We start from the raw sequence: 21312 nt of genomic DNA, 5'->3' as shown, positions 1-21312 counted from the left end.
CCCCCCCCAGTATTTGACACCCAAAAGTTACTGAAATGTCTTCTGAAGATTCATCCAACATAAAATTATCAATATGGCTGAAATTCTTAGTTGCTCAATATACCTACAGATTCTGTCCTAGAGAGACTGGAATTGCTATGACGGTTATTAGAATGGCTCAGGCAACCACTAGTGAACGCTTATTACTCTGCTATTTGCTAATTTTTCACATTTTAAAGTCCTGTATTACACCACATTTAATTCTGTATTCAATCCCGGCACTTACAGTTTTTAAGTATTCCTACAGCAAGATCCTTGGCTGAATTATCGCTACCCTTCAGTTGCAGGTAGCACCAGGAAAGGAGGCTACCTTGAACAGACCAGAATAAGGAAGACAAGACTGTGCCACTCTCCTGCTGTGCAACATCCAGCATCATCATTTCACACTGAAAAATAAAGAACGTAACCAAAGGATATCCTCATCTGCTGCAGAACGACATACTATATGTACTAAGTAAACTGTGATGGACGTTATCATCCCCATCACCCCACAAAAAAGATTAAACGCAACTGACAAGCCCCATATAACACCATGAAGCAACTAATGTAATTTGTTTTGATAAATCGCAATTTTAAGTAGGAACAGCTACATATGAGTCACTCGATGTTCTCACCACATTTTTTTCTGCATATGTAAATGACCCTCCTCCATTTACACCTCCCTTAGTGGCATGACCAAATCTAACCTCTCAATATGGGATGATTACTTCCGTTTCCTAGTGTTGATAGGGTGCTGTAAAGTCTTTTCAACGCTATGGAAAAATTCCTCATCTTATACATTACTTACTCTAGCATTATGAAATGTTAATGCTTAAAGGAAAACGTTTCCGTTGGTTGGAACACCTAATCCTACAGACTTGAATAGCCATGAATAGTTTTGTCCAGAAGAACAGGAAAGTTAGCTCTTTAGCATACATCTCAGGCATGCAGCTTGTGTTTGAATGCATACAAAAATCATGGCAAAGAAGTAGGAAGAGAAAGCGTGCAAAGACAGTTACCTCTCTTGCTGCCACTAGCAGCAGCGTATCCATGACTGACAGCACTTCGCTTATGTCAAAATTTGCAGAAACTCCTTTCTCTGGTAATAGTAAGAGTCCACCTGGATCTTGATCACTACAAAACAGAGATCTTCTTACTAACCAACAACAAGCAGCACAGTTACAAAATACAAACTTAGTTATCCTTGTGACAAATCTGGAGAGATCCTACTGTATCGTTACTACGAAAAATCAAAAGTGTTTGGGTTCTGATGACTCTAGACTGATTAAATCAATACAAACCATCACCATGGACAAACGATCACTTAAAAACTGGAAGACAGCCTCGAAGTCTAAGAGCAACAGACTGATTTCAGCACCAACCTTGGACAATGTTTTATGTAGCTATTTGGTTAATAAACATATTAAGTAGTAGCATTCTCCTTTCTAAAGCAAAGTCAGTTGATTATTTTGGAGAATTATTTTCCAGGGGAATAACACTTCTAAAAAGGATTAAATATGAACTTATTAACAGATGTTGGGTACCAGACAGTTATTTTCAATTTCAGACCCCTTACCTGAAGTGGGTACACAAGGATCTGAAGGCAAGATGTACAGATTGCTTATGTTCTTGCTCTGTGATGTTTTTCTAGAAAAGGAAAAAGATTTATTTTTATGATATGTTCTGTCTCCCTCCTCTGTGAGAAAGAATTCTAATTTCTGCGTTCTACTATTCATTTTTGGTAAGAAAGGCAGGGTTAGCTCCTCTTTCTTTGGATAAGCTGCAGAGAGAGAGAAGGGGGAGGGTAAAAAGAGGCAAAGAAAAAAAAAAGAAGGTTTTTACTTTAATGGGACAAAGTATACATTATTTGACAACAAGAACTCAGATTTGTCCTCTTTTCTCCATAAAGAAAGCAGGTACTAAACAAACAATTTCTCATTTAATGGTTTACCATCATGGTGAAGAGCTGGTGCCGCCTGGTCTGTCTATCTGGGAAAAAGATTGCTGCTCCACTGAGTAAGGTGTTCTTAACTTCCTCTTTTAGCATTTTCATTGGCATGAAGTTGCTGTCCCCCATATCCACTACTGCTCATACAAAAAGGAAACAAAATTACAAGTTCAAATTAAACTCCATATAATATGTTAGAAGCATAACTGAATTAAACACATTCATTTACACAACTTCAAACCCTCACAATCCCATTATACACACAGAAAACGAGGGGAAACCTTCTGACTTCCAGCAAGAAAGATTTTTCTCAGGATATATTCATTCATTGAGTAAATTAATTCTAGGAACATTAAGATGTGACAACTATCACAGCTAATAAAGTTTTCAACATGTGACAAATTCCATATAAACCAGTTTCTCTCTGGCTTGCTTTTCAGGAGACTGTTAGGTAATTAAGAAATCAAATATACTTAAATAAAGAGGGTACCATCCTACTTCCAATGAAATCTAACGTGTAATTCCCATTCTCCTCACAGGCTTCAGAATCTTCCCTGGCTTTCTGTAAACCTTACAGGCTCCTTGTAAGATCATTCATATTTATACGAAATATCAGAGATAAATGAACCTCAGTAACATTATAGTTAAAGCACCACATTCCCTGATGGTTCAATGTTTGCATGACATGTTTGAAAGAAGTTTTCTATCACAGCTGTTGCCAGACAGTCTATAAAACCATTTCATAGGGTCAAGGAAAGTTTCACTGTGATAGACTAATTAGCCCACACTGACCTGAAGAAAAAACAAAGAAACAGTAGCTGACTTAGCCTCTAGGAATAAATATCTCTTCCCAAATTGTAACGATTGTAACACAAACAGACAAAACAGTTAATATATTCAATATAAATTACCTTCACACAAATGTTTATAAAGCTCTTCTGCAGCTTCTGTGTGACCAGATGTTTTGCTCTGAGAAGTTTCTTGAGGTTTAGCAGTTTTATTGTCTCCAGTAAGTACAGAGAAGCAGCTCTGGAGAAGCTGCAATAGCATTGTTTGAGCAGAGATGCATTCTTCCCTTGGGCTGTAACAAAGCATACAACAAACAGAAGCAAAAACTAGAAAAGAAGCTCTTTTGCACCAAATGGATAATGCTACGAAAGTCACCATCTCAGATGGATTAAAAAACGCTGTGTAGAGAGCGCATAGCCAAAAAAAGTATAGCTATCAGCTAAATTAATCTACATCTCAAGCTTCTACATAACATTATAGTTAAAAACACATATGGTAACACTAAGAAAGTGTTAGTTATATAAATAATGTAGTTTAGGAAGAAGAAACTGCTGCAACTAAACTAAGCATACTTTATTTATACATACACACACGAATTAGTGCTTCACCACACAGTAAAGAAGTGACTTACTTTTGGTGAAGTTTATTGTAGAAGTTCCAGAACAGCTGCAAATCAAGGCCCGTGAAATCTAAAAATGACTTGTATTTTAATCCACTCTCCTTCTGTTGAACCTTAAAAAGGCAAACAAAATGCAGGATTGGAAAGTTAACTCTATACAGAACACATTTATAAAACATAAATCCTTGAGCACTGGGCTTAAAGCAGCCTAGTTTCCTATAAATTTGCAGCTAACATGAATTCCAGTGTAAGTTCTTTCATGGATATTCCAGTGTCTAAATGTGATAGCTCATGCTGAAATCTTCCCCTTCACAGAGCTACTAATAAGGATTCTCCCTCCTCTTTCTGGATGTCTTGTCCCCCATCCCTGTCCTCCACCACCAAAAGACTTTACAACCTCTACCTCTTCACCTAATTCGACTGAAAGTAAGTAACGACCAAAATGAGACTCCCCATGGTTCAGCACTGAAGCTGAAAAGGCACAGATGCATGCACTGTATGAACAAAACACGATTTTGACATATACCCTCAGAAGTGGGGTACATCATACTGACATACATCAGCATATATAAGCCATACCTCTTCACTGAATACGTCTCACCCTAGATATTTACCAAATTATTTCAGATAAAAAGAGGACATGCTTTAATCTATCCAACGTTTCTAGCTACCTCTCTAAGCACTTTCCCCCATGCTTGCTTCAGAAATAGCTTCATTATCTAAAACAGCACAGCGTCCTTCGGTTGCATCTGCTTAACCCACCTTGTAACCTGATACTGAAAAATGGTTCTTAATTCTCTTCTAGACCCAAAGTCTCCAACATAAGAAGGACATGGACCTGTTGGAGTGGGTCCAGAGGAGGGCCATGAAGATGATTAGAGGGCTGGAGCCCCTCTGCTGGGAGGACAGGCTGAGAGAGTTGGGGTTGTTCAGCCTGAAGAAGACCTGAGAGCCCCTTCCAGTCACTAAAGGGGCTACAGGAGAGCTGGGGAGGGACTTTTTAGCAGTGCCTGTAGTGATAGGACGAGGGGGAATGGCTTCGACTTGGAAGAAGGGAGATTTAGATTAAATATTAGGAAGAAATTTTTCACTCTGAGGGCGGTGAGCCCCTGGGGCAGGTTGCCCCGAGAAGCTGTGGCTGCCCCATCCCTGGAGGTGTTCAAGGCCAGGTTGGACGGGGCTTGGAGCAACCTGGGCTGGTGGGAGGTGTCCCTGCCCAGGGCAGGGGGGTGGGACTCGATGGTCTTCAAGGTCCCTTCCAACCCAAACCATTCTGTGATTCTATGAACTTGGTTTTAATTCTCTGGATTCTGAGGGGAGAGGTGTTGGTACCACTGCACCCTGACCTGGGCAAGGCAAGGCAGCAAGAGCGCCATCCCACACCTCCCATTCAAGTTTTTGTCCCGGCTGGCGCAGCCCTTACGGACATTAAAACCCATCCTGCTTTCTAAAAGACTTTGAACCCCCAAAATCTACGATACCACATTTTATTAAAAAAACCCCCACCAAACTCTAACAACTAACATCATGCTTGTTTCATCGAGGACCAATAGACCCTTTGATATTTCCCAATGGAACGAGCTAAGAGACAGTGATGTTCTGGAGATGTCTCCTAGCTGTTAGTGGTGGCCAACAGCTCATGGAAGCTCATATTCTTTGTCATGTGAAACCAGATCCCTTTTGAAATAATCATTAAAATAATGACCTCATGGTTTACTTCACAATTCTATTATTTATCCACCTCATCATATATTCCTTTAAATGTACTTAGGTATATTTTTGTAGCTTGAAGAGATGTGACTGTGTACCATGAGAGTTTCATTTGGGGTACAGGTAATTATAGGAAATTTACCTCAGTATTTAATTCTTACATTTAGAGTTCCTTCCATTTTTAAAGGCAAAGCTACTTGGTCTAATTTATGATGGGTTGCCCCGAGAAGCTGTGGCTGCCCCATCCCTGGAGGTGTTCAAGGCCAGGTTGGACGGGGCTTGGAGCAACCTGGGCTGGTGGGAGGTGTCCCTGCCCAGGGCAGGGGGGTGGGACTCGATGATCTTTAAGGTTCCTTCCAACCAAAACCATTTGATGATTCTATGATTTTATATTCCTAGTCAACTTCAGTAAACATACACAGAATGCTATTTTTCAGAAACCATTTTTTTTCCCCCCACAGCATGGTTTTAACCGTCACTAGTACCTAGTAGCAAGACTTTACCCATTCCCAATTACTGTTAGCATTGCCTTATCACTTTTAGCATGGTAAATACACGCTTAAAAAGAACTAAGTAAAATTACCAGGTCCTGTGCCAGCTGCTGGATGAAATGAAGTGTCTTCAGGAGAAGAGTTGTGCCACAAACAGTATCATCATCCGTTTTCCGGCACTGTAAGCAGTTCATGCTCCTATTGGGCTCGTCTCGCATAGGCCGAAGATAGCCAAGAACATTCAGGCCTTGAACACCGAGCCGTTCTGCTGTGTCTTGTCTTGTGCACAAGAACTTTATCATCAAGTACTGGAAGGATATAAACACAGCACAAGATTTGGGTTTAAAAGTTAGTACAAATTCGGCTTTTAAAAGACATGAGCGGGCATATGTGAGGAGACTGCAGGTGAGGTAGGAGCAGCAAGCCTTATTCCCTGTCAATCACCTCCCAAAGTTTAAAATACCGAGCCTTCGGGCTAAGCTTGAAGTCTCCTCACATCCAAAAAAGTCACGGTGATGGTTCTGTGACCTCCACAAGCATCTAAGTTCGTTAATTCATTATCCGTTCCATTCATTCTGGATATTGTTCCTCGGCTCTCTAGTTCCAGCATTTTTGCAGGTTAAAAAAATATTAGCTGCATTTAAAAGCAAGCAGAGGATCAATATGTAATATTTAAAAAATAACTTCTATGCAATCTGTCCACAGTGAGGTACAGAAGGCAAAGCTGAAGGGAACAGCAAGTTCTGCCACCTAAATGTACTTAGTAACTGCACACTCACCAGGCTCGGGGACTAAGGGTTACACAGACAACAGCAGAACGTCTTAGCAAGCAGTGACGGTTTTAGAAAAAATCCCAGTTGACTTATATCTGTGCGCTACTTCTGCTAACTTCCACAGTATTAAAAAAAGGATTGGGGAACTACGCAACAGCTGACTCCAGAAACAAGATAAATGCAGGGTCTGAAAAGCAAAGTTTCCTACTTAAGCACTACGAACCAAACCCATATTCTGCCACTCTTGGAACAGAGAAGTCCCACATTCCTCAAGGAAATCAACCTAACTGATGGAACTGCTTAGTAATTTTTTGTCCCTAAAAACAAGGGTTGAAGACCCTGGCTCTGAAAGAATAAATGCTTTAACTGCGCAGTGGTTAATTTGTCTATATATTAGAATAAAGCAACAAGAATGTATTCCTCTGCAGAAATATCTACTCATGACAAAGCCACTAGTCTGTGCATTATCATGTAATTTTGCATTAAATTTGACCCTGAAGGACCATTTAACTACAGCTATATATGTGTACGTAACAGAAAAAAAGAATAAAACTCAGAGGGCAAAAGCTGAATCACTCATTTAACTAGAAGCCCGTTGATTTTTACCTCTACCCAGAAGACTTCTCTTTGCACAAAAAGCAAGTTACGTTTATTTCAGCTGGCATTACAACAAAGCACAGGGATGACCCTCTGCTCACTGTGACTGGGCAAATGGATTTTCATGGTTTCTTACTTGGGAAATTCTGCATTGCTGCATTTTGACATCAACTTCGTCCCATTCTTCTTCCACTTCAAACCAGCCAATAGGATCATCATCTCCCAAATCATCACATGAACAACTGCTTCTACGTATAAAAGAACATAAACTTTGTAAAGAAAAATTTTAAAGAAACTGCAAAGCTGTTGATATTCTACCAAAATATTTTTAGCATGTTCTGCCTATAAAGATGAGAAGAGAGACAACAGAAACTTTCGCGTACCCAAACTCTATCACACGCAAGGTAAGAAAATTAAGGACATCTTTTTTGTCATGGTCCCTAACCTGCCCTGACTCCTAAGCAACACTGAGAAAGTAACTTAATAAAAGCTAATTAACGTATGATCTCCCTATAAATTGATCTGCACATCAAGTAGACAGTTTGTTTTGTTATATCCCTTTTTAAACACGTCTTTAAATCAAGAGGTTGAAAACAACAGCTATATGTTTATTTCCTCAAACGCATCAAATTGAAGCTCATTAAAATCCAACAAGTAACAAAGGACGCATCATCTTTAAGTCATTTGGAACAATTCTCAGTAGTTCAAGTGGCATTGCAAAAAGATCTAATACAACATTTATTTTTGATGTATTCATTACAAAAAGTCCGCATATACCTGTTTTTTAAAAATTGTTTGAATTCCCGCAGCTTCCATTTGTCGTAGCTTTCAAATCTTTTGAAGTGTTCCTCTGCGTGGAACTTTTCCGTAGCGCTATTGTAAGCAAACACCAGCCCACACTGGGCCCCAATGGCGCCTCTTCGGACCTAAAAGAACAAATGCAGTGCAACGTATTAAAAAGCTGACAATAAAAAAAGGGGTTGCTTTCACAGAAGGAAAAAAAAAAAAGATATGGAAAACAACTAGATACTGACAATACTGATCTCTGGAACTGCACTTCTTACCTAAAGAAAAGTGAAATACATTTCTTTAAACATTATGAAAACTTAGAATAAGTCACTGAACCAGGATCACACACACGGTTAATATTTGCTACTCTGCAAGCACCCTAGCTGCCCCAGGAATTAAACTACTGCTTTGTCTAAAATAAATAAATCAATGCAGCTGCACAAATTTCTCAGAAGTTTTGTTCTGGCCATGAGATTTCATGACAAGATCTTGCTTTTAAACTACATAAAATTGCTCCAAGTGTTCAAATTACACTGATGTCTCTAAAAAGGATTTAAAAGACCCTACATTTAATCTGAATTCACATGCTATATATCTTGAAATCTGCTATTCACAGATTTGAAAAATTATTTTAAGTATAAGGTATATAATCCTACAAATAAATCCATACTCTTTATAGAAAAAGCATGCACCCAAGGCTCACTGGCTTGAGTATATCACAAGAGAGAGACAAAAGCAATGAAAAATGTCTGTACTATACACTTGTGGTATCCTGAAACAATTGAAGACCTCCGTTTCCTTAAGTTCCCTGTGACTTATATAAAAGTAAAACCCCAAAATAACACTATTGCATGACAAATTTAAAATTTCAGTTCACACCAAAAAAGAAAAGATTCTAATTCAACTCTACCATTAAGGAAAAAAGCAAGCCTTTTCCTGGAAAAGCACAAAGGAACTACATACCTTTATTCTAATTTGTGTCACTTGAAATGAAGATTCACTTCCAGTGGACAGAATGATACTTGCTCTGGTCTTCCCAGTTTCAGTAAGAAAACCTAAAGCAGCAGTGGGAATGGAAGGAGGTTGGAAGGACTGCTAGTGCAAGCTCTTTGAAAGACAATACTAAGATTGTGGGCTGAAGGGGGAAACAAAAATATGATGCTTTTCTAGTGAAACGCTCATTAGGAGATGTTTCCAAACAAAAGAGGAGAAGACAAGTAAAAAGACTGTATCATGTTAGTCCACGCTCCCACAGAGCATAGACTGGTCTCTCCGGCCAGTGTCTCTCCGGGGCTGCAGTATCCGCAGCAATCTCAAGAGTGTTTCCCCATTAAAGGCGATTAGTAACTCCCAAATATTACTTTTGCGTGTGGCTCTTTTCACTGATGCGATTCACTGTTCCCCAAACTGTGATCCATAAAACAACAGAAGCCAATCCACAAAATAACTAAAGAATAAAATCAAACACCACGCACGAGCAAACAAAGGGGTAAAATAAGCAGTCAGAATGTGCCCGATTTTCTGTCACAGCAGCTTTCATTTACCAGTAGCATTGCACAAGACAATACACATGTTTTTTAAAAAAGGATTAGGTGATATTTCACTTAAAAAGGAGGTCAAGAAATACGAACCTCTTTCTTTAGGTTGCATCCAGTACATAAAAACATTGCATTAACAAAGACAGGCTTTAAAGGAGAATTAATAGTTACGTACAGTCAGTGAAAACTGCAATGATTTCTACCGCATCTCTCCATCAATATTTGGGAAACTAGCAGGGAATGATTCATGACTTCAGCCCACAAAATGTGCTCTGGTATAATTTTCTTGTGACAGCTCATTGCTGACTTCCACATAAAATATCAGTAATTCTCCCCCAAACCCAATCGTGTCTTTGTTTGTTTTGTTTTGACAATAAACAGGCTCCTGAGAAACCCACCTTATTGTAAAACAGAATTTACATATTGTTGGGGTGGGGGGATTGTTGTTGGAGTTTTTTGTGGTTTTTTACAGATTTTCTATATCATTAAGCTATCAAGTAGCACCAAATATATATAAATATATACGCAACAGCACCATAGCCTTGTTAACAGCCTTTGTTTCTGGCTGAATATTCTGGATTCTAAGTACGGGCTCTTACCATCCCCAGTCCATGGCTCTACAAGGAGGTTTTCAGGCCCTGATTTATCTTCTTTTCCCTTTACATCACATGCTTGCAGAGTTAGTCGTAATGGTTTTCCTAAATAAGAGAATTAACAGGTTTATCAAATTCATAAAATGAAAAGCCTATTTTCCAGTTTTAAGTTCCTCACACAGAAAACAAATGAAAAAAACCTTACAATACTATAAGATTTTTACCACTGTCAGACAAAAAAAAAAAAAGAGGAAGAAAGTGGAGTATAAGAGATATGGTAATCATAGCTAAAGTTCTAGATATGGACATGAGGACAATGAAAATCATGACAAACAACGTTCTCTCAACTGTTGCACACTTTGGAATTCACAATACTACTCGTCTTGCAAAAAGCAGCGGGTACTCAGAGAAATGAAACAATTTTCAAACTTTTGGAAAGTAAATACTGATACAATAACTATAAAATAATTAACGTACTCTTTGGTACAAGCCAAGAAGTCCTAACAAAACCTACTAGAAAGCAAACAAAGGGGAAAATTCTTTGTGAGAAAGTAACGGTAATCTCAGAAGTTGACACTTGAGAAAATACAGATTTATCAGACAAGTACAGTCAATACACCAAAATCTTACACGTTATGCCAGGCCACACACAACTCTACACCTATGACATACTCAGGTTGATTTATAAAAGTGAAAATAAAGAACTGCAAACAGATGCTAATGATGTTACGTTTAAAACACATTTTAAATTTGTGCACATGCATATGTCTGCAAGATAGACCACTTACTGAGGCTGAATACCCAAAAAAGTTAAGTATGTTATTGGAAGAATAAAAATACTTGCTGTCATTTGCCTTTTCTACAATACAAACACTATCACCATCTTGATATAGGGGCCACTACCTACAAAGTTCGTCCTTTCTCCCTCAAGATGATGGCACCTGATTCAATTCTTCAATCACAGAATGCTGATCTAATCACCGACTTTTAGGGCAGTCCAGCTTCACGGGCTGCAATCTTCTTGGTAAGAGTTGTTAATTTGGAAGTCTTCTATAATTTTAAACCCCAGCAGAAGTAAAACGACTCAAAGTTGCATATTGTCTTAAGTACATATAGTAAAGGATCCAACAATTCTTCATTTACCATATTTATACAGCAGGTTCTGTCTGACTGTTGCCATGGAAGCGATAAGGGATGAAGCCTTGTACGGAGTCTCCAGATGATCAGTGATTGTACAAAGGGAACTCAGCACTTTAGCGACACTCCCCCTGGCTAAGGCAAAGGCCAATAGCGTAAGTTCAACCTCTGGAGTAGTACAACAGCTGGGGAGGGAAAAAAATACAACAACATGAAAAGAAAACTCAGGACGCTTTGTTTTTAAATAAAGACAAATAATGCTCACACGGAAAAATTTAAGGTGCCTGTTTCTTACTGTCTTTGAATTTTTTCAAGATACTAAAAAAGAAGCAGGTGAGTAAAAATAAGATCCATTTGCCACATAAATTCTTCTAAACCGTTTTGCACTACATCAAAATACATCAACACAACCTCACCTTGTTATTCTTATAAGAAAGCTATCGACTTCTTCCAAAACATTTGGAGATAAGAAGCTTGAAAAATCTGTAGAGCCCGGCGTTAGGGATAGAGGTGGCATGTGTTGCAGTGCTTTCCTAGTAAAAAGGCCAGAATATAACATCAGAAGCCCAGACAGAATCAGAGAAAACAGCCTTCTAAAATGAATTAGACATTGGAATCTTCATCCTTTATATGGGTAGGTCTCTACAAATAGATTCTGAATGCAGAAAATCTATTTACACAGAGAATCTGTTCAAAAGGTAAGAACAGTATTGCATTCTAGGCGGGGAAAGTCCAACGACTGCTAGGTAATCTTGAATCTCAGCCTCGATCTCAGATTTAATGAGACTAATAAATCAAGGGGTTTTGAATTAAATCGGTGACAGCATTAGAAATAGCTTAGTGTCCAAGTACTGCTTCATTTTAAATAGTTCTAGAATTGAGTAAAAGCCCGTTAATAAAGGGAAAATTGCTTTTAAATTCTTCCAGACAATCACAGAAACCAAGAGAGCAATCTGTTAGCTCAGATGAGGATTTTTGTTTGATTTCCTGAGATAATGTAATAGTCCCTGAAAAGAGGAATTATTAAGCCGTTTCAAAGTCATTCTATCCAATACTGAAGTTTAGGATTTTGCTTTATAATTCCAAACACTAATTTGTAATTCCTGAATGCATATTTTTAGTCAAGACTTCTTCATGACTTTTTTAGGCTTTATTAGTTCAGGATCCATATTGTATTTCTAACAAATATCTAAACTGTAGCACGACTGAAGGCTGTCAGTTTTAGTAAAGCTTGGAACTATGAACCTGCCTCAGATGTAAGCATGTATAAAGTTATTTAAACTTTAAAGTGGTTTCATAGGTGACACCAATTAAGGATAGGCCTAAAGGACTTTAGCCTGCAGTAGTCATTAACCTAATGACAGCAGTACTCTTAAATGGCGGCATCATGTTAACTAAGCTCTATAAAAGTTGATGTGGGTGTGTAGCGATTTTATTAGGATTCCAATCCTTCAAGTCATCGAGCAGAAGTGTTTGGCAGTCAAACAAGGAAACGTTACACAGAAAACGGCAAATCATCACAAACAAACATCTGCACAGAGATAGCGCATATAAGTGACTATATCCTCGTGCAATGCATGACAAGGCATTACACAAGCAAAAATTTGCTGAAAATTAAGCCTAATTAAAGCTCCTTTCCTAAGTGGAAGGTGTCCATTCTTTATAATTAATAATATTAACAAAGAAAATTAATAAATGTTAGGGTTCTTGAAAATATTACAAGACAAAGAATGGGTAAAACATATTTTTCAGTGCCTGTTCAGTGACGGCCTAACAACTATATCAGATACAGCAGGTAGGAGAATTACACTTGTTCTAGCACGTGCAGATGGATAATAGAGAAATATCAAAATTTAAACAGTGTGATAGCTAAAAAGAGGTTTAAACACCCTAATGGAGGGAGTGGAATGCAATTACACAAGGTAGATTAGTTTACTAAAGCTGGAAGTATTAAATACATAAATAAATGACACACCACGGAAGTTTGATACTTACTGAGTATTTTGTAAAATAGTGTGAACGAATGCTGGATTTGTTTCCATGGAAGCTGTTACCAGCGAGGTCAGCAGAGACCAGTACCAGATAGCTGAAGCATCGCACACAGAGACGCCCACCTTCTTAACTCTTTGATAACCGACGGCCCTGAGTCCATGGATTCTAGTGTCACAGCCATCACTAAGGCAACGCTTGATGTTTATCTGTACATCTGTCAACACACAAAATAGATATTTTTTTTTTCACGTTTCTTCTGCTGGATCAGATCCAGAAGAATCCAGATATTCAAAACAGTAGTTACTGCAAAACCTCTTAGAAAAATGGCAGCAGATATGTAACAGTACTCCCACATACAGACAACTATACATGTGTTTCTTCACCAGGCACCCTACGATTTGGAAAATTTAGCCTTTGAATGGCCTGTGTGATCCATTACATATTGCACCGCTAGAAATTAGGAAAAAAGTAGCAAAAGACCCTGAGAATAAGACTATTTCACCAGTACCTTTTCACCCACATACAGAGGAAGTATCTTGGGAGTGGTAGTGGAGAAGATAGGGGGAAAAAAAAGAGTAAAGCCTAAAAGCAAAGTTTTAAGTTACATAAAAATTTTCACACAAATGCTTGAGCAGTTTGCATAGCTAACGTTGTCCTAGTTAGTTCTGAGGAGCAACATCCTTGCTGCGCGCTTCTGTGGCAGCGAAAAGTTCACCTTAGTGAAAAGCGCCTGTTTGAATTGAAGGGACAAAATTTCTGAAGCTGCAGAAACCATCTTAGGAAGGAGCAGCTTTCCTCCGATTGATTCCAATATCGCACCCACACATCTACCAGACTTAAAAATAACACTACTTAAAAATCCTTAGCATAAAACCTGCTTTACAAAAATCATCTGACCAGCCTCGGAGTTTTGCTAACAAAAAAAAAAAAAGTTGCTCAGAAGCAGATTTTTTGCTAGATACTATTATCCAACATATGCTTTCACGGTGCAAGCAAAGAGATTTTAAAATTGTCCAGTGCCTTCAAATTGATAGGCTAAAACTGCATCTTTAGTCATTTTAGCTCTTCAACCCTTAGCCCAAGTTAGACAGATACCATGAGAAAGACTCAGAAAACTGTTGTAGGCTAGAAACTAAACTACAATTAAAACACTTTCTCTCACCCAAGGTTGAGGTCAAAAGGATAAAGTCAAAATATCTGCTCTAATGACCGACATTTCAACACACCATGCTACGATCTACCCAACCTTTCACCTTTCAAAGCAGCAGCAAAACAATATACCAACGGTATCTTTATTGACTCACACATCTGACTAATGTTAGCGTTTTCCAACAGTGTTACGTAGCCAGTGATATTGCTTGGAATGTGAACATCTCGGACCTCCTGAAGACTGCTGGCATTCCTTCCCACTGCCACTGTAACTTGCTGTGGCATGTAACTCTGGTCATTAGCTGCCACCGCAATGGACAGATGTCTCAAAACAACATCTGGTTTCATCTTTAAACTGCAAAGCAAAGATAAAACAGTTCTTGCAAAGAGAAGATAAGTCAAGTACTTCGCTTTTAGCTAAACTTCACTCAGTTTCCACTTCTACAAAGACAAAAAACACACACTGGAAATTACCTAACGCTTCACAGGCGTTACCAACCCTGTATCACAGTGGACACATTTTAAAACTTGTAATAGACTTAACAGTCATCTCTGATCGTGAGAATGTAGAATTTTCTATTGTTGAGCTTTTCAACTGAGAATTCATTCCTCGGGAATAAAAATGTAGTGTCAGTAATGACCAAAATGAGGTGTGTGGTTGTTTTGGTTTTGTTTTTTTTTTTAAAGTATATATTCTATATATACCACTGAAAAACCACTAAACATTTCTGTTTCTATATATACCACTGAAAAACCACTAAACATTTCTGTTTCATGGAGCAGTAACTTCCTAGACAGTGTCAAAGCCCTTCTATTCAAGTACTAACCACTGCAGTTTGGAAAGCTTAGCTACAAAACAAGGGTATGTCAGCATGGAAGATGCATGTATTTTACAGGTGAACGCTTTTATTTGGTGACTAGGCCTTTAAACTTTATGCAGAGATTAATGACTTCTGCTCTCAACTATATTTGTCTGTCAGTCATTAATTCCACTATTTTTATTTTTTTTTCAATTACACCCCACTGGCTATAAAACCCCTAAACTGAGCTGCCTATCGCTGTCGCTCACCGTATCCAGTGCGAGCGAGCACTCCCATCCGACTGCCAGAAGGATGTTGTTTCTCCGTTTGTCATCTTGTCAATATCGGCGGAATTGGATGAGGTTTCTATGTGAGTATAGCACTTTGTGACAGACTTCAGTTTGTCCGACTCCTGATTACCATTCAAGTCACTGGGGTATTCTGCAAAGAAAACAAATCACTCATAACATTCTTCTTTTGCTTGTTTTTGAGAATTATGATACCTTTATAACAATTATCTCATGTAAATTAACTTGTTGGCACAGAACACAGCCCGTGAAGAAGTGTTTTGGATAGAACCTAGATAGTGTTTTCAGATAGAACCAGCAAAGTTTCATCTCAGATGAAATCATAATAATCTCAATCTACCACTTGCAGTATGAAAACACCTACTCCGCCTTGAGTTAATAGCCTTTATCTCCTCTTTTTGTTACTGGCCTCATCAGTGCTTTACTATTATTATTCCAAAATACAAACAGATGAGAGGAAAAAGTAAAGTATGATGGAGAAAACCTCAATTCAGCTATTCTAGGGAAGGGACAAAGCAGACTGTTGCCCCAAATACTTGATCTGTTTCAATAAAAGTGCAGAGATCTGAAAGCATCAAGTCAAGCTGTGAAGAAAAGGAGCCTTCCCCCTAGGGAGACCACCAGCACAGTCTTATATGAAATACAATAAAAGATTTGCTACCTCTTATTATTTTTTAACACTGAACAGTCAGCTTCAGAAAACATTCACCTTCACACGGAAACTAAGTTTCCAGCAACTAGTAGAGATATTTGACTGAATGGAGAATATCGCAAATTAGTTATCATCATTCTGAAACAGGTCAGAAGAAAGATGAAAAATATCCATGTCTGTTACTCAGATTGCTAGGCAGTTAGGGAAACAATTTATGTGCCTCAAAAAAAAAAAACAAACCAAAAACAAAAAACCCCACTGAAACACACAGATCAACTTCATAAAAAATCATGTCTGTTAAAGATTAAACAGAAAGTTTTTTTTATTTTATCTTTAAGTTATGGTTACGCTACCACCCAGGAAAAAAAAAAAAAGGAAGATATTACATACCTCTCTCTTTTAGGAGAAGTCGATCTAAAGAATCCTTCAATACAGAAGACCGCATAGTACAGATATTGTTGAAGTACTCCAACACTGGGTAAGGGATGGCAGTACTAGAAATCCGATTCCGGTGCAAGAATCTCAGTATCATCGAAGCATGAAGACCAAGACGTTCTTTTGACTCAGAAAATATATCAATAAAACCTAGAAAGAGACATTATTTCTATCTTTGTTGCAACATCTGACTTGATCAAGTCATCATTTCCCCCTCTACATCCTCTTACTAGGTAAATCCAAAGTAAGCACAAGAGCCAACGTCGGAACTACATTCCACCATACGAAGTAGCTCAAATCTGCGCTCTTTACAGCAGGACTGTGAAAGGTGCAGACAAATATTTGTGCCAGTTACTTGAAATGCCTGAAGCTGTTCAAAACAATCACCAAAAATCTTAGTTCTTATGCTTATTTTGCTGTCCTAAAAGTTCCGAACTCCCACCTTCAATAGCTAGGTGGAACAGATGCCACTTGGCTAACGAGCTCATGTACTCACATCACTCACCTTGAGCCACGCTAAGCAGCTCGCTTTGGCATTGTGGATTATTCTCAAAGAGGTGCCTAACACCCTCCACCAACTTCCTAAGAAATTTCAGCTCCTGAACAGCAGTACTCTGAATCACAGTGCATCTAGATGCATAGAATACTACCCTGTAGCGTACTCTCCTCTGACTTACCTACCAGCCAATCCTAACACGTCTGATCCTCTAAGGCAAATCCCCTTTAGCCACTTATCATGAAAAGCTTGGAAGGAAAGCCAGTAACTGATACTTATCCCAGAAATCAAATTCTGGAAAGTGACGCTTTCCAAACTATATGCTATGAAACATGAATTATGTTTTAGCAGGATTTCAAATGCTAAATAACAATATAAGAAAGTATATGACTCATCACCTGAAACAGACTCAATGGAGGATTTATTCCTCCAGTTACCAAGTACAACACTGCGTTAGTTAGGCACCCACCAAAATTTTGCAAGGGACTGTTTTCTGTCTGTGAGATAACCCGAACAAGGATAAGAAGCTCCCCAGTCACACAGAGAAGAAAATATTGGTTATTTATAAAAGTAAGTTAGCTGGATGTAATTATGGGAAATTTTTAATTTACTGCACTTCACTAATTTGATACTAGAGAATCGAGAACGACTCGGACTATGGTTTTGAGAAGATTAGGACAAACAATACTCAATTTACTGAAGTGGCACTCCTTATATAGGGCAGGACATGGGAAACCATTCATTTTGTCACTCTGTTCTCATACCTGGAACTAGTGAACAAGCTTGCAGTTGCCTGATTACATGGCTAAGCTCCCCTTGAAGATTAGCGCCACTAGAATTCTTGAGAGCCTCCAGCATATTCTCCACATCTACGGTGCCATCTCCTTCAGCATCAAATTGTGCGAAGGCCTGAAGAGGAACAAAAAATGAAAATTTATTTCAGCATATTTACTTCAAGCAGAAATTTGAGCTATTTCATAGAAACCACAGCAGTAAACATAAAACCACCATTAAACAAAAATCAAAAGAATCTGTTTCCCGGAGGATTCATGACAACAGGAAACAGCCTGGCTGGAAATCTGCAGTCTTTAGCAAGTTTTAAGGCATTTGCACTGCCTTCCTATGAAAGTCAACTGTAGTTATGCTTAGGTGGAGGCAGCACATCATCTATACCAGTGAATCAGCAGTATCCATCTGCCGACATCTGTGACTATGAAGAAGGTGCTCCCAAAAGAACACTGAAAAGCTCTTCCATTAAAGGATGGGTTAGTTCTAAAAGCCATACCATCCATTACTCATTACCGCTGCTTCCATCTCACACTGCATCCACTCAAATTCTTTCAGGTTTTAAATATTTTTTTTATTGAAGAAAGCGTCCTTAGAACCAGAATATTTTTTTAAAATGTGCACTTCCTTCCATATACTGTCATCCTACACAAAATACCAGTTTAACATAGTTAAACAAAGTATTTGTGAAAACAACAGAGAGTTAGAAAAGATTTTTTTTTCTTATTGAAGAGAAGCATTACCAGCTTTAACTTTGACCTTAATATAAATTTTTAATATAAAAAAGTTGTGTTGAGCATGTATAAAAAGTAACTCACAGCTATGCATTTCACACCCTTGTACTAACAAAAGTACAAGGTATTTCTATTCAGCTAAGCCTATAAAACACAACCAAACTCATGTATGTTGTTTGTTTTTTTTTTTTAACTAGCCACTTCAGAGAACTCATGACCCAGTGACACACCACTATTCCAAAACCTAGCTATACTTTTATAATTGTATTTAATTTTGAAAAAATCTTCTCTTTAATTGCTAAAAAAAATTGAATGTACCCCCAAAAGAAATGCAGTATTATGCAGTACTATCAGGAACATAGGTTTTGGTTGGTTTTTTTTTCTTATAGAAATTGGGAATGCACTTACAAAAGATATTTCTTGACAAGCAAGACTTCAGTCTCCCAGCCCTGAACTTGGTATTTCAAGTTCAGCTACATAGCCAAGTAAATTTGGCCTCTAAGGACAGATCATCTCACAAGTGTCAGAGTCAAGAAATCACTGCTGTTCAGGAGAAAGCTTGGTGCTTGAATCTCTTGGTGTGCTACCTGATTAGCAAATGATGTACCATTAAAAGCACTATCCTAGAGAGAAATAATTCAAAACTATTAGATGAAAATAACCTGCCAATTAACCATGACACAATTACACCACTTAAATGAGAGCAAAGTCCTTAGAAGACAACGGAATGGAAACGCCGTATTATGGCTGACTAGAGCTCCAACAGCATTTCTGCAGCACAGTGCTGAATTTTAGCTTAGCACTTTTATAAACTCTTGTTAAACATACAGCTGAACCCATGCTAAAAATGATTAAAAAACTTATTCTTAGTAGCTGAGGACCAGTGCTGGGCATCCCATAGGGGTCTCAGCCACTACAGATGACTGGTGCTGGGCATCAGGTAGATACCGAAGCAAAAAACTAAGACCTTTGCTTGAGGACAACAATACAGAGGGAATTAATTTTAACAAATGTAACTCAGTCACAAAAGTTTGCACGTACAGTTTCATACCACACCATTCCCAGGTGCACTCTGTTCCTAAATAAAAACATTAAATCCCCACTCTTCCTACCCAGTTCAACCCTGAACATGAAGAAACATAAAAGAAACATCTTTCCTGGGAAATGATGGCTAAGGCAACCACTGGGAAACACAGCACATGGAAAAATCACCCCCTCATCTCACAGCTCAGGAGTTGGGACAGCGTGACAGAATATCTGAGGTGTGACTTAGGAAAACTGTTTCATCCTTCACTCTCAGTACAACTGCAGCTTTAACGTTTCAAGCAAAAGTTGGATACATTAACTGATAGCTGCTGAAGCACTAGTGAATAAAAAAAGTATTCAGAGATTCAGTTTATCCAGAAAATAGATTTTGCATTTAAACAGAGGTTCATTTTTTCCATGAAGCATTCAAAGTATGTGGTTCACAAGACCCACACTGAGAACAGAAAAACTTAATGGGCAGACCAAAACTTACTCTGGGTCAGACAGGATTCTGTAAACATTAAGAAGTGAAACCTATTGACCTGCCACCCACAAACTAACTTCTCAGCAGTGTACAATACATCCTGGAAATCTAAAATACCTGCAGCCCACAGGCTAGTGCCAGTTACAGAAACAATGACATTGAAGTTTCCCACACAACTCCCAGCACCTCAACTTCGCAGGATAGACTAGATGTGACCACATATGTATAGCATGATAAATCCTTGGACAAGTTTTTTCCCTACTCCCAAAAGCAGGGGGGGAAAAAAACAACAAAAAAAACAATACCACAACTATATTCTTCATGCAGAGGAGGATATGCAACACAGACAATCCTCAAAATATTTCTGAAGCCCACAAAGCTCAGTTGTTTGTATTAACAGAAAGAACCCCAACATACTAATTTCACTTTTACTGTTGTTACAAAAGAAGTGTTCTTTATTGGCTCTTGTAAAGGAACTGGAAATTTTAGCAAGTTACTTAAAACAGTCTGGTATAAACACATGTATCTGTACAATAAAATTAATCTCTTCCCAGTTTCTGGTACCCTTGTTAATATGTCAATACTGATTTCAAGGAGCGTATGTGTGATTTAACAGTTTACCAAGTTATTCTACTTCTCAGGAGCATACAAAGGCAGAACGAAGTCACTGGCGAGACTCAGGAACGGCGTGTAGTAGGAAATTCAGACACAACCACTTTCTCAACTGAGTGTGAAATTCCCAGCAAGGTATTCTGCTGCATTTTAAATGCTAGAGAGTAAAGCTAAAGTTTAAATGTTCTAGATGTTAAGTTTCCCATATCTCTCCCCAGAGCAGAAAGGGAATTGTACTCTCTTCGACCAATAAAACCTTACCTTAAGACCTTCGGTCTGGGGGGGGCAGGGGGAAACTCTGTTACACTACTTTCTTCCAAGTTTTCCAAAACTTACTTTACAGTAAGTAATGGGATACCAATGAGACACTTGACAATTTCACTGCTGATTTTTAAAAGCAACAATAGAATAAGTCTGGTAAACTCTGACTTGCTGATACCATTAAGAACTATCTCAGAGGAATTGCTTGTACGGAATTTCCTACCTGTGCTATCACCAGCTGCACTAGAGGCAGCAACAGCAGAAATATTGTCATAAATACCCATTTTATTCACAAGTGGCTGCTGAGCAGGATCACTGAAAACAGGCATAAATTTAAAAAATTGCTATCTGTAAGTTGACAGCCTGCCTATTTCTATCTGTAAGTTGACAACCGCCACTTTTTTCACCTTACTGCAGACCCCTCCGGTCTGGCCTCGCCCCGGGTACCGGGAAGGGGTGACCGGGGTCGCCACGGGGGTGTCCGCGGCCGCGCCGCTCGGACCACGGGCCCGGTGCCCGCACCGGGGGCCCGGACAGACACCTCCCCCCACCCCCCCCCCGCCGCCTCGGGGAGA

General features: G+C 38.7%; 2 protein-coding genes across 2 annotated transcripts in view; one reads left to right on the top strand and one right to left on the bottom strand.

Annotated features, from left to right (window-relative positions):
• The window catches only part of ZZEF1 (zinc finger, ZZ-type with EF-hand domain 1), a 55072-nt gene extending 37044 nt beyond the window's left edge, over window positions 1–18028 (bottom strand). Inside the window, exons 1-19 of the mRNA XM_009885189.1 lie at window positions 18008–18028; window positions 17599–17743; window positions 16294–16488; window positions 15213–15384; window positions 14299–14498; window positions 12998–13208; window positions 11419–11535; window positions 11009–11187; window positions 9872–9970; window positions 8698–8789; window positions 7723–7871; window positions 7082–7193; window positions 5668–5883; window positions 3387–3487; window positions 2878–3047; window positions 1970–2103; window positions 1595–1665; window positions 1038–1152; window positions 266–425 (exon numbers count right to left, since the gene is read on the bottom strand). Of these exons, the coding sequence (XP_009883491.1) occupies window positions 266–425; window positions 1038–1152; window positions 1595–1665; window positions 1970–2103; window positions 2878–3047; window positions 3387–3487; window positions 5668–5883; window positions 7082–7193; window positions 7723–7871; window positions 8698–8789; window positions 9872–9970; window positions 11009–11187; window positions 11419–11535; window positions 12998–13208; window positions 14299–14498; window positions 15213–15384; window positions 16294–16488; window positions 17599–17743; window positions 18008–18028 (2659 nt within the window). The remainder of the gene's footprint in view (window positions 1–265; window positions 426–1037; window positions 1153–1594; window positions 1666–1969; window positions 2104–2877; window positions 3048–3386; window positions 3488–5667; window positions 5884–7081; window positions 7194–7722; window positions 7872–8697; window positions 8790–9871; window positions 9971–11008; window positions 11188–11418; window positions 11536–12997; window positions 13209–14298; window positions 14499–15212; window positions 15385–16293; window positions 16489–17598; window positions 17744–18007) is intronic.
• Window positions 18029–18095: 67 nt separating this feature from the next.
• Window positions 18096–21312, top strand: part of LOC104286576 (neuferricin) — a 7343-nt gene continuing 4126 nt past the window's right edge. Inside the window, exon 1 of the mRNA XM_009885188.1 lies at window positions 18096–18099. Coding sequence (XP_009883490.1) covers window positions 18096–18099 — 4 coding nt within the window. The remainder of the gene's footprint in view (window positions 18100–21312) is intronic.

This window comes from Charadrius vociferus, unplaced genomic scaffold, assembly GCF_000708025.1.
Source record: "Charadrius vociferus isolate BGI_N301 unplaced genomic scaffold, ASM70802v2 scaffold54, whole genome shotgun sequence".
Classification (NCBI taxonomy): Eukaryota; Metazoa; Chordata; class Aves; order Charadriiformes; family Charadriidae; genus Charadrius; species Charadrius vociferus.
Note: the sequence above shows the minus strand (reverse complement) of the source record. Positions and strands in the feature narration are given on the sequence as shown.